The sequence below is a fragment of the Sylvia atricapilla genome, chromosome 3 (assembly GCF_009819655.1).
Source record: "Sylvia atricapilla isolate bSylAtr1 chromosome 3, bSylAtr1.pri, whole genome shotgun sequence".
Taxonomy (NCBI): Eukaryota; Metazoa; Chordata; class Aves; order Passeriformes; family Sylviidae; genus Sylvia; species Sylvia atricapilla.
The window spans coordinates 52104320-52118311 of NC_089142.1; the positions used below are offsets into that span (position 1 = coordinate 52104320).

At 42.0% G+C, this 13992-nt stretch overlaps 1 protein-coding gene across 2 annotated transcripts in view; it reads left to right on the forward strand.

Annotated features, from left to right (window-relative positions):
• Positions 1 to 1620: 1620 nt before the first annotated feature.
• TPD52L1 (TPD52 like 1) overlaps positions 1621 to 13992 on the forward strand; it is a 51232-nt gene continuing 38860 nt past the window's right edge. For both annotated transcript variants that reach the window (XM_066315330.1, XM_066315331.1), the window contains exon 1: positions 1621 to 1737. In XM_066315330.1, coding sequence (XP_066171427.1) covers positions 1719 to 1737 — 19 coding nt within the window. In that variant the 5' untranslated portion in view covers positions 1621 to 1718. The remainder of the gene's footprint in view (positions 1738 to 13992) is intronic.

Here is a 13992-nt window from a genome sequence, read left to right on the forward strand (position 1 = left end):
GCTCAAATCTTGTCACAGTAAGATGTCTCTGCATTTGAAATGACATGAGTGCAGGAATTCATTCTTCTGACAACCTCTGTTCTGCTTTTGTCAGTGGTAAATTCCAGCTCAAGGAGATGTCAAATCAAAATGAAGAGAGGTTTGCCTAGGAAAAAATAATGATAATTCACGCCTTAAGGAAATTAAAATTCAGACCCACAAGCGTGTGTGTGTTAAAGGAAAACCTCATTAGATATATACAAATTAAAGCTGTTTTGGCCTTAGCTTTTTGTTTTTGGTTTTGGTTTTTTTGTGTGTGTGGTTTTGGGGGGTTTTTTTGTTTGGATTTTTTGTTGTTGCTGTTGGTTTTTTTTTGGTTGGTTGGTTGGGTTTTTTTGTAAAAACAAAGTTGAGAAATAAGCAATTTTGATGCTTTGCTACAAAATTTTACTGAAAGAAGGAACTCTTCTTCTCTAGCTATAAATGTTCTTTTTTCTTTGACCAAACCACATAATAATTTTCTTTTGGATGATTTTCTTCCATCAAAGTATTACCCATTTGTATATTTTCACAAACAAATGTCCAGTAATTCTTTCATCTGCCTTTACTGTCTTGCTTTGTTGTTTTTACTAGTACGGGCCTTGAGAATCTATGCGTCCTTAGTGAGTCCTGGAGCCATTCTGCAATATCATATACTCAGATGCAGTGTCTGACTGATAAATACCTGGATAATCAGCCATGGAGAAGGCAGACTTGCTAAAAAAAATACTCTGGAGCCACAAGTGAAGTTAATGGACACTGGTAACAAAGTGTGGAAGTTATGTTGGCACGAACGAACCTAAAGTAAATCTGTGCTACGGTGTGAACTGTGTACAGTCACGCCACACAGTAAGAGCAGCTACAGACCTGTGTGCTGGGAAAAAGATACAATTTTTACTTAAGCTGCTAAGTATCCATGATAGTGTAGGTTCTGCCATTCCTTTGCATGTGTTCTCATGCTTCTACCATAGGAAGTAGTAGAGCTTGACATCCACAGGTACACAGGTAAGCCATGAACTCGTTCATTTCAGGCGCCTGAGCACTTCACTGTGCCGCTGATACACCAGGCACGCCTTTGCTCAGGTGGGGAGCCCGTGCCTCCGGTGCCTTGCGGCTCCAGCCCTCCCCTGCGCGGGGGCCAGCCGTGCCAGCCCGAGGTGGTGTGCGGCGGGGACGGCGGAGGCGCTGAGGGGCTGAGGGGCTATGGGGCTGAGGGGCTATAGGACTGAGGCGCTGAGGGGCTGAGGGGCTATGGGGAGGAGGGGCTATGGGGAGGAGGGGCTATGGGGCTGAGGGGCTATGGGGCTGAGGGGCTATGGGGCTGAGGCGCTGAGGGGCTGAGGGGCTGAGGGGCTGAGGGCGGAGGGGCTGAGGGGCTGAGGCCCTGAGGGGCTGAAGCGCTGAGGGGCTGAAGCGCTGAGGGGCTGAAGCGCTGAGGGGCGGAGGCGCTGAGGGGCTGAGGCGATGAGGCGATGAGGCGATGAGGCGATGAGGGGCCTGGGCAGGGCCGGAGGGGCCCCCCCGGGTGCGCGGCACGCCCGGGCCTGGCCGCGCGGGGGCGCCGGGCGGCGGGGCGGGGCGGGGCGGGAGCGGCGGGGGGCGGCGGCGGCGCGGCCCCGGCCCGGCCCCGGCTGTCAGCGCCGCCCAGGCCGGGCTGGAGCGGGCTCGGCGCCGCACGCACGGCTGAGCCCCGCGCTGCCATGGAGCCGCAGGCACGCGGTGAGTCTCGTCGGGACAGAGCCCTCCGGGGCGGCGCGGGGCTCCCGTCTCTGCCGCCCGGAGCTGCGCTCACCTCTCGGGGAGGGCCGAGCCGGCGCGGGGACGGCGCGAATTGCGGCGGAGGGTGCCCGGGGCGGGGAGAGCCCGAGGGGAGCCGCGCCCCGGGGCTCGGGCCGGTGAGAGGAGCGCGGTGAGCCGTGCCCGTGAGCGGCTCCCCATGAGCGCTGCCCGGCTCCCGCCGCCTGTGGCGGCCCCAGACTCGGCCGGGAGCGCGGCGTGACCGGCCCGGCCCGAGGGGCGTCCTCGCCCTGCGCCCCGTCCTCCGTCCCGAGCGACGGTCCCCTTGGCTTTCCTTGTGGCTGGGATGTTGGCGGCCGCTCTCTCCTCCTGCGGGCTGTAGACGTTTCGCGGTTAGGTAGCTGGCTGACAACTCTGTGTTAAGTTAGTGCCATCGAGGTTTGTTGGTTGTTAGAGGTATTTGTGTGTGTCCTGCTCCGCTGGCCGTCCCCATCGCCGGGTCGGGCTGCAGCCGCTGCCTGCCGGGGACCAGCGGGAGGGAGCGAGCCGGAGCCGGCATCGCCAGCCCTGTCCTGGAGGCAGCCGGAGGGCGGGAGCCGGCTCCAGCAGCAGAGACCCTGGCACTCGGCTTCCAGCAAAACTCTGGATCCACCGAGAGCCGCTTAAAATGGGATCCGCTAAAATGTTTTTACAGGTTTGCCAACACGGTATTCATTCACTTCAAGTGGGCATTTTCTATTGCAACAGTTACGGCTTACTTAGCTGTTCATACCTCTCTCTTGCTAAAGTTAATTGGCGTCCAAAGAAGAGAAGAAACTTTTCATGCGAGTTTCAAAGGATGTTTGGGTTAGCCTAAGAGATTTAGCACAGACAGGTCTTGCTCACCTTTATAATCTTCCTTCTGTTTTCTAAAGAACCTCACGGCTTTATCACAGAGGACTTAGCGGGTGGTACGAGTATTTCTGCAAAACCAGAATGTTTAGGAAACATTTTAAGTCCTCTATAAATCAGGGAGATGAAATAAGCAGGAGACATATGCTCGTTGAAACTAACTGAAAATATAGACTTCCTATTTCCTAATAGAGTAGTTAAAATCTACCTTAAACAAATACACTTAAACGAGGCATTGTTGGCTGCAAATACGTTTGTATGTAAAGGTATACAATGGAAATTTGAGTTCATGATGCTTGTGAATGAGACACTTTCTGGCAAGTGTTGTGTATGTTGCTGTCCCAGTGGCTGCACCATTGCTGAAGTTGCCTGCTGAAATAAATAGACCTGTGGCTCAGTTCTCGGGATTTTTAAAAGTCAGTATTAAGACTACAGCATCAGACTGTTATTTAAACTAATCTTCTGAATACATCTATATAGCTACTATGATGGGACTCCTGTTCATTACACAGGAACTTCATAAGATACGAATTTGGATAATTTCTTGTTTTGTAGAGCTGATGGAAAACAGTATCAGATTCTGGTTAGCTGGGTAGTGATGTATGTGCATGAGAATCTTTTGCCTTCTCTGACTAGTGAGATGACTAAACATACATGTTCTCAGTGTATGTTAAAAATTTAGCTCAATAAATGTGTTTTGCTAATGTATATTCAGGCCGGCAGCTCTGGTAATTCCCCAGGTCTTGAATGAATGAATTCTTCTTCTAGATGAGCATCTATTGGCTAGTGAGAGAATGTAAAATTTTACCTGTACTCAATTCTTTAATCACTTTTTTCTTTGATTTCTCACCAGTGTGTTTTATTTCTACAGTCTCTCAGAGCCGTCTCCCATTACTAAAAAAAAAAAAAAAAAAAAAAAAAAAAAAAAAAAAAAAAAAAAAAGTTTTGCTAAACTAGCAGTACAATCCAAGATTTTTACCTCTCTAGAGGGTAAAAAAAATAGTTTTTTTTTCCTTCTAGACTTAATTTAGTGCATACTACTGCAGTTAGGGAGCCTTGCTGGCAAGAAGAATTCAACCTGTATGTGTCTAATGCTGTTAGATTCAGTTAAGTACATCTAAGCACTGGCCAGAAGTTGGAATTTTTCAATCCCACTTACATGTCTTGCAGAGTACAGTTATAGCAGTTTACTTACAAAACAGTAGCAATTTGCTTGAAAGAGTGCTCTACTTCCAATATCTCCTTAAGCAGCAGGAGAAATGTATATGCATTTGAATGAGTTTATTAATTGCTTCTCAAGAACTTTCAGATGCCCACAGAGAAATGAATCCTGAATGGTTTGTTCCAGTGTGCTCTGCTGAGGTATTGTGTTCAGCTGAAAAGATAAAGCTATGCATTTAAGAGCATTTAAAAGCATAATTGTGTAGTTTGTGCCATTTTATATTGTCCTTAAGGCAGGCTATGCCTGAGTAGAGCAATTTTATGTTCAAGAAATGCATGCAAGTATAAAACATAGATTTCTTCAGAGCAGAAAATAATTTTCATCAGTATTTTTACATAGCAGCATGAGTCAACTTTATGAGTCTTAATGCAACTGTGGACAAAAGAAAAGTGTTAGGTGTAAATGTATCAAGGTACTGGGTAAAGGTCACAGCTAAACACCCTGAGTTTCTGAGTGGTTCAAGACACAACATAGTATCTGTCCATGCCCCAGAGACTGTAAAAATTAAATGCTCTGATACTTACTTTAAAGTAGTAGAGAGAGTTCATGGACTGAAACTGTTACTACTGGAATTACTGTTATACTTAAACATATTGAATATGTCTGGCAGCATTGACGTGAATGAACTATGAGACAGTGAACCAGACAGAGGGTAATAGTAATTCATGTTAAAATTGTTTTCTTAAGAAATAACCATATGTTCCATGTGAACAAATTTATATATGTAATAAAAATAATAAATTTTACTTTATATAAATTTTATCTTTAAGCCTCTGAGTGCTTTTCTCTTTGATTACTTTTTTGTTCTTAATGGAAGAGCTGATCTTGGAACACACCAGCTATGCTTGTACTAGGTGCTAAAAATTTCATAAGAGCATATTTATTTTCCTTCCTATGGCTGCCAGTCATTTCTCAAGTGAAAAGTTTGGAAATCTGAAGTGTTTCTCTTTGAAAAGGAGGAAGATCTGAACTGTGTGCTTGCTTCTCATCATACTCATTCTACTCCAGGTCCGGATTAAGTGACTATCACTTGTAGTCCTGCTTTGCATTTTAAAACTGTGAATATCCTGTAATAATGATAGTACCATGGATGTCTTACTCTGTCTCTCATCTGAGAATCCCATGTGACTTTTCTAACACTGGAGCTTTGCTCATTACATATTTCTCTCTTTTGCAATACTTCTCCATTTCTTCATGCATTCAGATACAGTTGTACCTTCTTTCCCTGTCACATCCTCTCTTGATTCTTACTCTGATAAAGAGCCTTTCTGCTCCCTTTTTACCTGAACAGGTAGTTCAGCTAGCTGCTTGCACTGAAGGGCTTTTGAGGCATTTCCCTTTGCTAGCAATCCTCCTTAGAGCTGTTCCTGGCAGATGTTCTACATCCTCAGCAGTTCATTGTTGTTCATTGTAGCCATAATAGCTTGTGGTGGCTACACTCACCGCTGTCAGGTATTGTGGTGAGAGCTGTGGTTAGTTCAGATGTTGGATGACTCCTTGAGGCCTTATCTTGTAGGCTCTGCAGCACCTCGCTTCCTCCCTCTGCTGTGTGCAGCTGCCCCGCTCCTTCTGGGATCCTCAAGCCAGCTGCATCTGCCCTGTCATGTTACAGAGCAAAGAGGCAGCACCTTGGCATGTGCTTTTGAGTGGAGCTTGTGATCAGAGGAATATCATCAGAAGTCACAGCATTAGCCCAGTGCCCTGTCCCTGCCTCAGCAGCACCTGCCGTCTCAGAGCCAGGTTGTCCAAGGTCTCCGTGGTGGGAGGCAGCGGTGAGGAGGACTTGTGTTACCTGTGATACGATGTACAAGACTTGCCAAAATGGCACTCGCAGCTTGGTCAACATTCTCTGTCCTTCCTAGCTACTCATGTGGTTACTAATCCAGATAGCAATGTGGATAGAGTCAGTCTGTTACCCCACTGCAGTAGCAGTGCTGTAGCCGTCACACCAAAGTGGTATCTTGCTAGAGAGGGCCACATCTTCCCTATTCTTTTGTTTGAGTCTGGTGCTTTACCAAGCAGCACTGACTGTTTTGATCTATATTCACCTTTTCCCCTAAGGACAGAGTAAAACTACTCATTTGGAGCTGATTTAGTGTAATTGTTTTATGAGAAGTGCCTGTCCACATGTGCTTTTTGAGGCATCAGGATTCACTTTAGTTATCCAGGGGTTTGTGCTGTCTCTGTACTGCCTTCTAGAGCTCAGCATTGCTCCACCATGAAAGCAGGACAGATGACTTTGTAAAGGGTCAGGAGGATATTGGAGTAATTGAACCAGCCAGTAATAACCTGCTTATTTCACTGCACAATGGAAGTTTCAGCTGCTGTGTTAATAGGACCCATGAAGAGGAGGTCAAGTGAAAAAGGAAGGGTTGTAATTTATGATAGGATTCTTAAATATTTAACAATGGTTCACAAAGCTTGAAATAATAGCTCTTTCATGCTTTTTATACTACAAGTAGAGAAAATGCGTGTGTGGAATGAGTTATTTGGTATATTAGATTTTAAGCAAGTTGATGCCTGTAATCAAATGCAGTGCTTCTCTTTTACACTTTTGAGCCTGTACTGTTTTCAGCTTCATGACTTGTCACAGGTTGAAATTCAGTTTGCTGAGGCTGAGAAAATTTGAGTGGCCTCATGCTACACCTGAGAACTGAAAATAGTGTACTGTGAGATTTGGAAATGAGATGTAAAAAAGAGACCTGATCCCAAATCTAGGGCCAGTCTCACAAATCTTTTTAACTTTGACAGTTTTGCAGCCATGAGAACATAAAATGTAGAACATGCTAAAACAAAGACATCTAACCCTAAATCATGTTTTAAAATTCTTGCTGTATTTTTTTCTCCTGTGTCTTATTTTCACAGGTCTGGTGGTATGAGCCCTACAAAGCAGCACAAATATGATCTGAGTCTGCTCTCTGTACTAAAGGGCACTATTGGGAAGATGAGTTTGCTGATGTGGTCCTGATGTGCCTCACTACAGTAGAGAAATGCATGGAACTTTTAGGTGCTTTGCTTAGGCCATGTGCTGCTTGAAGAATGTGGCACAACCTTGGCTGAAGATTGCAGAGGCTTTGAAGGAATGTTGCCATATTTAGAAATTTATGTATCATTAGGTAGCTTGTTTTAGAGCAACCCTGGAATTCAGATTTAGAAAGGATGTACTCAGCTCTTGATTCAGGAATTGTTTTCAGGGTAAAATGAATTCTTGCTTTTGAATTAGAAAATACCTCTTGAGGTAATAGATAAAAATGAGATCCAGGCAGGCTAGTTTTGTCTGATTTTATTTGTATCTCATGGAAATGCACAGTTGCAATGCCAGATGTAGTGTGCTGTAGTCATATCACTGCTGTCTAAACTGGGCCTTTTGGCTGCTGCAAGCTCTAGACCCATCTTGTGTGAGAAATGGTGAGAAGGGACTGACATATACAGATTTTAGTGTCAGATGTCACACTGACCTTCTTCAAAGAAATAGAATGGCAGTAGTGAGGATCTTGTTGCAAGTGTTTTTATCGAAAAGTGTAAAACAAGTGTAAGAATGCAACAACTACAGAGTGATACTGCCTGAAGTGCCATCATACCATAATGATAAAGCTCTTATAGTGTCTTCAATTTTCACTCTTCTGCTTAGGTACATTTTACATTTTCTGTGCTTTTGGGATTTAAAATCGCTGGATGATAAAAAGGGCTTCTAAAAGGCTGCTCTTGTTAATTAATTACCTCTGTGTAGGATTTCTTGAACTTTCTGATCCTTTGTTACTAATTCCAGCAAAATATTATTGTGCTTATATTAATGGCATGTGGTTGATGGCGTGATTAAGTGCAGGATCCAGTACTGGAACTTCAAGCAGACAAGAAAGATCCTAATGCAAATAGTTGCATAAAATACTAGGAATTTCGGTATTATCTTCACATGACTTGTCATGTTTTCTTATGCAAGCTGGTTGTTAAAAAATATCTCATGGTTGTAGCTTGACCCCAGTCTTTTACAGCAACTAAACAATAATACAGCAGTAAAATTTATAAGGACAAGTTTACAGAGAAAAGAAAAAGTAATGGTTACGTGTGTGTATCCCGTGGCCAGATAAAATAGCTTCTCTCATTTAGCCTGCTCTCCTACTAACAGGCTTTCAGATGCTTAGAGCTGTATAGTCTGGGGTCCAGTTCTTGGACAACTATTTTACATCTTTGCCTTTCTAGCCACCGAAGGAGAATCCAGGGAGCTCAGAGAAGTGGGCTGGGGGTATAAAGAACAGAAGGAAGTCTAATGACTTTGTCATTTCCAGAAATGGAAGCCAATGAAATGTCTTGAGCAGTGAGTTCCTTCTGAAGCAAGAAGGGCTGTCACGAAGAATGCAAACTTCTGGGGTATTTTGTTGGTCTTCTAGGGTTTGCTTTCTGTAAAGTTGTCCTGCTCTCACCACTAATGTACTTTAGCCAGCAATTATCCTTGCTGTCCACCAAGAACATAATGAAAGCACACAGCAACTAGAACACTAGTGGTGCTTTAGGCAGAGAGAAAACTAAAACTACATTCCTTAAAAACTAAAACATAAGAAACCTACAGCTACATTCAGAAAACGTTTTTGATATTCATACAGGTGCGGAGTGCCTATAGATATACAGTGTTGATTTTCCCAGTGAAAACTGTTTGCACAAAATGTTTGCATAGCAGGCAGTGCAGTTTATTTTCATGTGCTTTCTTGCTGAAACGGCTACTTTTGTTTGTTGATCAATGAAGTTGTTAGGGTCAGATCTTCTCCAATCTGTTTCTTCCTCCATTGTGAACCATTCTTTCTGTTTTTTTCTTTGTATTTGTACAGTCTGATTTTTCTCTGGGTTTTGCATTAATTTGTGAAACGCCCTTCCTCCTTTATCCATCCAAATACATAAGTTGTCTCTCTTTAGTACCCATGCCATGCTTTCAAATAGTATTTAGTAATTGCCTAATAATTAAAGTTACTAACACATAAATTGTAAATAAAGCCTTGTTTAAAACTATGTATGGTGTGAATTTAAAAGGTATGATTTATATTCTGTAAATATTTATAAATGATGGCTGAAGAGAGGTAATACTTTCTATGTTTGCTTCTTCAGTAAAGAGTTAGGTTTTTCTGTGTTCACCTGTTTGTTAAATTGTCTTTTCACCAGCTTCCTCACCAGAAAATTGCCTTGCCACCTGGGTTGGTACTAAAGTGATCCAGGTTTGTGCTTGCAAAAAGGTGGCTCCTAACCCTCTAAAAGTTTTAAAATACTTCTGCATAATTGCCTTGGAATAACTGTTTTCATTGTTCTTTAGGTGGATTTAGTAGTAAGCTGATATTGGCTCAGGCATTTTAAGTGCTTATCTAATTCCTCTTTCTATGTTTCTCAGTTGAATTAAAATGTTCTTAAATGCATAGGGTAAACTTCAGATCACACTAAGATTTTCAGAGGATGATACGGAGCAAATGTGTCCAGTTAGAAGATCTTCTGAAGGCCTTAGATACTTTATATTCTTTCTCTGGTGCATGCTGGGCTGTTGCAGGCTAAATTTTCATTAAAAAGTGATCAGAGATTGTTGTATTTAAACACATCCAGATTCTTCTTAGAGATGAGTAAAATATACGTACATTACAGAATTACAGGAGCAGTTATTCCAGGAACAGAATATTGTCTTGTGCTCAAAGTATTTTAGGTAGATGGCAGCTATTGACTTATTATTGTGGGAGGGAGGAATCAAAGTCATAATCAGAGAGAATGATTTTTGCCACGTCATTACCTAACCAGTGCTGTGCACTATAATGTGCATATGAAGAACCAGTTATGCCATGTGCTCTTGTGAGAGAGAAATCCTTCAATCATGTAGTGGGACAGGTGGTTCAGAACTCTGCTGGCAAAGAAAAGATGACGGTGAAGGAGCAATTACTTGAATAGCCTGACTGAATAAAAAAAAAAAAAAAAAAAAAAAAAAGAGGTCTTCTGATTAATGTCATTCAATCATTAATATAAACTGAATCACAATGCAGACTTGGAGACTTAAGTAATGTCTTTGCAGAGCTAAATAACAGACATTATCTGGAAACTGGAAGCCAAATACTACCGGTGGAGGAAAAATGTGTTCTCTTGGTTTTAAATTGCTTCAGAAAGCAGAAGCATAGATAATCAGCAATATAGATGAAGCCTGCAGTAAGCACAAGGAATAAAGAAGAGTATGTAATGATAATAGTTTGTACCCATTTAGGAGAGGCTCAAACATAGGAACCATATTTTGCCCTAGATCCAGAATTAAAAGGCTCCTCAGTTGTGTGCAGTTCTGCACAGAAATACAGGGCATGGACATGTCCTGAAAAGGGAGCAGCAGTACTTTGGTCATAGTTATGTGCTGTGTGTGGGAGTCAAGGATGGGGAGGGTAAGAAGAGAGAAAAAATTCAACAATTAAGTTGAGTAAGGATGAAGATGCGAATGAAAGTTATTAGCAGAGTGCTAATGCAAGTACTGGAGTTCTGTTTTTTCAGAAAAATACATTGTTATGTCCATTTTGCAACAACTTCCTCAGTAAAATATTCTTACTTAAGGTAGTAGAAGAGTGAAGACAAGGACTGTCTTGTGCTCCTTGTCTCGACCTTCTTAAGGTACTGAAGTTAATATAGGCATTATTTCACACTGGGCTCTGTAAAGATTCTAGGTTGAAAGTTTGAATTATATTCTTGCCACTTGAGTGTCGTCTAATGCAACCTCAGTGGCATGGCAACTTATGCCATGTACTTTGCTAAACCCTGTCTTTCTCTTGCCCATTGGCCTGCCATTGCCTCTGCCTGCAACAGCTGGCATAAAAGCTTACCCTCTTTGGTTCAGGCCTTATCTTCCCAGCTGATCTTCAAGGGAAAAAAAAAGCTCACACTTTGCCTGGATCAGCTGCCATTTTCTGCTGGTATTTTAGGGTGAATTGGGGGCTTCAAAGATTGTGGCTGTATGGTGTGACTGGAAGTGCCAGTCTCTGTCTCCTGGTCCAACCCATCTTCCTGAAGCATGGCCTTTGTGTCACTAGGATGGGCCATCCCACCTGTTTCTACACAGCCAGGGCCCTAAACCCCAGGTGTCTCCACTCAGAGCCCCACTAAACTAAGTTTCTTTGTAATGGCGTTTTACATAACACTGTGGCAAAGCCACAAAGTTAATGATGCCAAAACCTCTGAAGGCCTTAACATGGAGCTTAATACTAGGAGCAGAATAGTAAGTGCTTCATTTCACACCTCAGGATGCTGGCAAAAAAGATTGTGGGAAAAACAAATGTAAGTTGGAGTTGGACGGGCCCAGATAGATGGTGCTATTCTGACTGAGAAGTGGTTTGTGTGGCCTGTGTGCAGAGAATTACTGTTATGCTAATTCCAAATTCCAGGTTTACCAAAGCAGCCCACTGCAGCAAGACATCCTGGCTGAAAAGCAGTGCATCTGCAGAAATTGGCATGGCACTCAAGTGAGCTGTTTGTCAATATATATTTGGAGTATTTCCTTTAAAAACTAAAAAATTGTTTCATCTTGAATACAGAGTCTGTGTAACAAAACTATTAAAATATGTTATTTTCAAATAATATTCATATAAATGAGCTTTGTTTCTATTGGTTTTAAGTAAATCATGTTGCAGGTAGATGCATTTGAGAGTAGGTCAAGTTTATTTAGGGAAGACTAGCGGAAGTTTCACTGTCATATGACACACCCCGCCACGCCCCCCACCCCCCCCTTAGGAAGGCAAAAGTGCACTGGTGCAAAGTAGCTAGTCTTAATTATGAAGGGATTAAGGGGTGAAGCAGGTGGTGCTTAAAAATGGGGGGCTGGGAGAGAGGAGGACACAACACACTAGACATGTCTCCTCTGAGAAATGTGTTGATTCACTGCCTCATTTTGGTGGCTGTGAGCTTTTGCATAATGCAACAGAAAAGATTAAGAAAAACTCTAGGAAAAGGAACTGTACCTTTCTCCCAACTTGTAGAGTGATATCAGCTCTGGGGCCTCCAACTAAAGAAAGGCATGGAGGGCCATAGAGATAATGAAAGACCTGGAACACCTGTCCTAAGAAAACAGGTTGAGAGAGTTAGCACTGTTGAGCTTGGAGAAGAAAAGGCTTTGAGGAGACCCTACAGCACCTTCCAGTACCTGAAGGGATCTACAAGAGAACTGGAGTGACTAACAAGTGTTAGGGTGTTCAAGGGTGTGTAGTGCCAGGACAAGGGGAAATGGCTTTAAACTGACAGAAAAAGGTTTAGATTAACTACTAGGATGAAATTGTTTACAGTGAGGGTGGTGAGACAAAGGAACGGGTTGCCCAGAGAAGTTATGGATGCTCCATCCTTGGAAGTGCTGAAGGTCAGGTTGGATGGGGCTTTGAACAACCTGATCTAATGGAAGGTGTCCCTGCCCATGGCAGGATGGTTGAAGTAGTGATCTTTTAGGTCGTTTCCAACTAAAACTATTTAATGATTTATTGTTGCTAATTTGTAATTATGCTGCCTACAGAGCTGAGATCATGGTTATTTTGTGCTAAACAGTATGCAATAAGGCAGTCCTGGTCCTTTAAAACTGTGATCTTTGCTCTCCCAGTATGAGAGATTGATCACAGAGAGGAAAGAGAATTTGTCCCTATTCTCCCAGCGTTCCTAAATGTGAACTTTAGTATATGTAACAACATAGAGACATTTATTCTGAATTAAAACAATGGGAGTAATGAATTTGAGCCTGAAGAGAATAAAGAATCTATCATGTACCCAATTATAATCGTTTCCTGTGTATTTTCCCTAGTACATTTATGGGACCAAAAGTGACACATCTGTCTTACATGTTGAAATAGCTGAAAGGGGGTGTGAGGAAAGCAAGCAACCTCCTGGCTTCAGCATGATTTTGCTCATTTTTAAATTACACTTTTAAAGATCTTCTTAGTTATGTGTTTTGTGATCTAAAGGACACAAAATATGACTACATGAAGAATTTATGTTGTAATTAAAAATATATAATTTTATTACTTCTTGCAGTAGAGGTACATTGTTGGAAGTTAATTGAGGAGGCTTTTGAGTTTAATTATACTGCAGTTAGGTTGCTATCTAATTATATTCTTTTGCACCTGGCTTTAGAAAAGTACAATAAACTGATTCATTCCTAGAGAGAAAGGTTATTAAATCCTGCCATTAAGTTTCAGTGATTTTGATTCAAAGAAGCAGATACATAATCTTAATTATACAATTGATGGGATTGCCATCACTTCTACCAGCTGAGGATGGGACCCCAGGTGCCTCTATTCAGAGATGAGAAAACTGTACTGTCATGTATTTTTAGTATGAAAGGGTGGGTTTAAGAAATGTCACTGACAATTTCCACCTCTGACTGCCAGTATTTCCATGTCATAGCTCTTATCTTCCCCTATATTGCTTTTTCTCTAGTTTGATTATATATGCATTATTCCTTCATTTGTTTTATGCTGTGTGTTACAGTTTCTAAAGTACCTTATTTGTAGAGAACAAGTCTCTTTTGTGATGCAGTTTATCCACTTTTTATTCCTTATTATTCCATTGTGACTTCATCTTTTTCCTTTTTCACCCCGTTTTTCCTAAAGAAAAAGAGATGACAACTCTTCCACTTGAGGCAGTTTTTTTTTTTTTTTTTACCATTGACTTCACAGAAAGTTGTGCAGCATGGTCAATAGCAAGCACAGAAAGTGATACAGTGCTGTCATTACTTTCAGCTTGACATAATAGGAAGAATTTTCTACTGTCTTTAAACTGTTACATTTCACAACAATTGCTTTGTTTTTCCATAGCTACAGCTTGAAAATGTTACCCTTGTCCAGGCATTCAGGATTATTATTCTATACAAAGAATAGGGTAAAATGTGTAAAATCATCCTTGCATTTCTGGACATTTCAGATAATTATTTTGCTTGGAAGGTCAGTTCCCAGGTTGAAATCTTAGGTTGAAATAAGTGATATGTATTTTTTTAGCCGTTTTTGCAATTCTCACTTCTATCCATTGTGTTTCTGTGTTTCTGTGTTTAGCATGATTATCAAATTCCTTATCAATGTGTCTGGTTTCTTGGTACAGTGGTCGAGCTGCTCAGTCTCTTTTCTGCCATTTTTTTGTGAGTAGATTCTCTC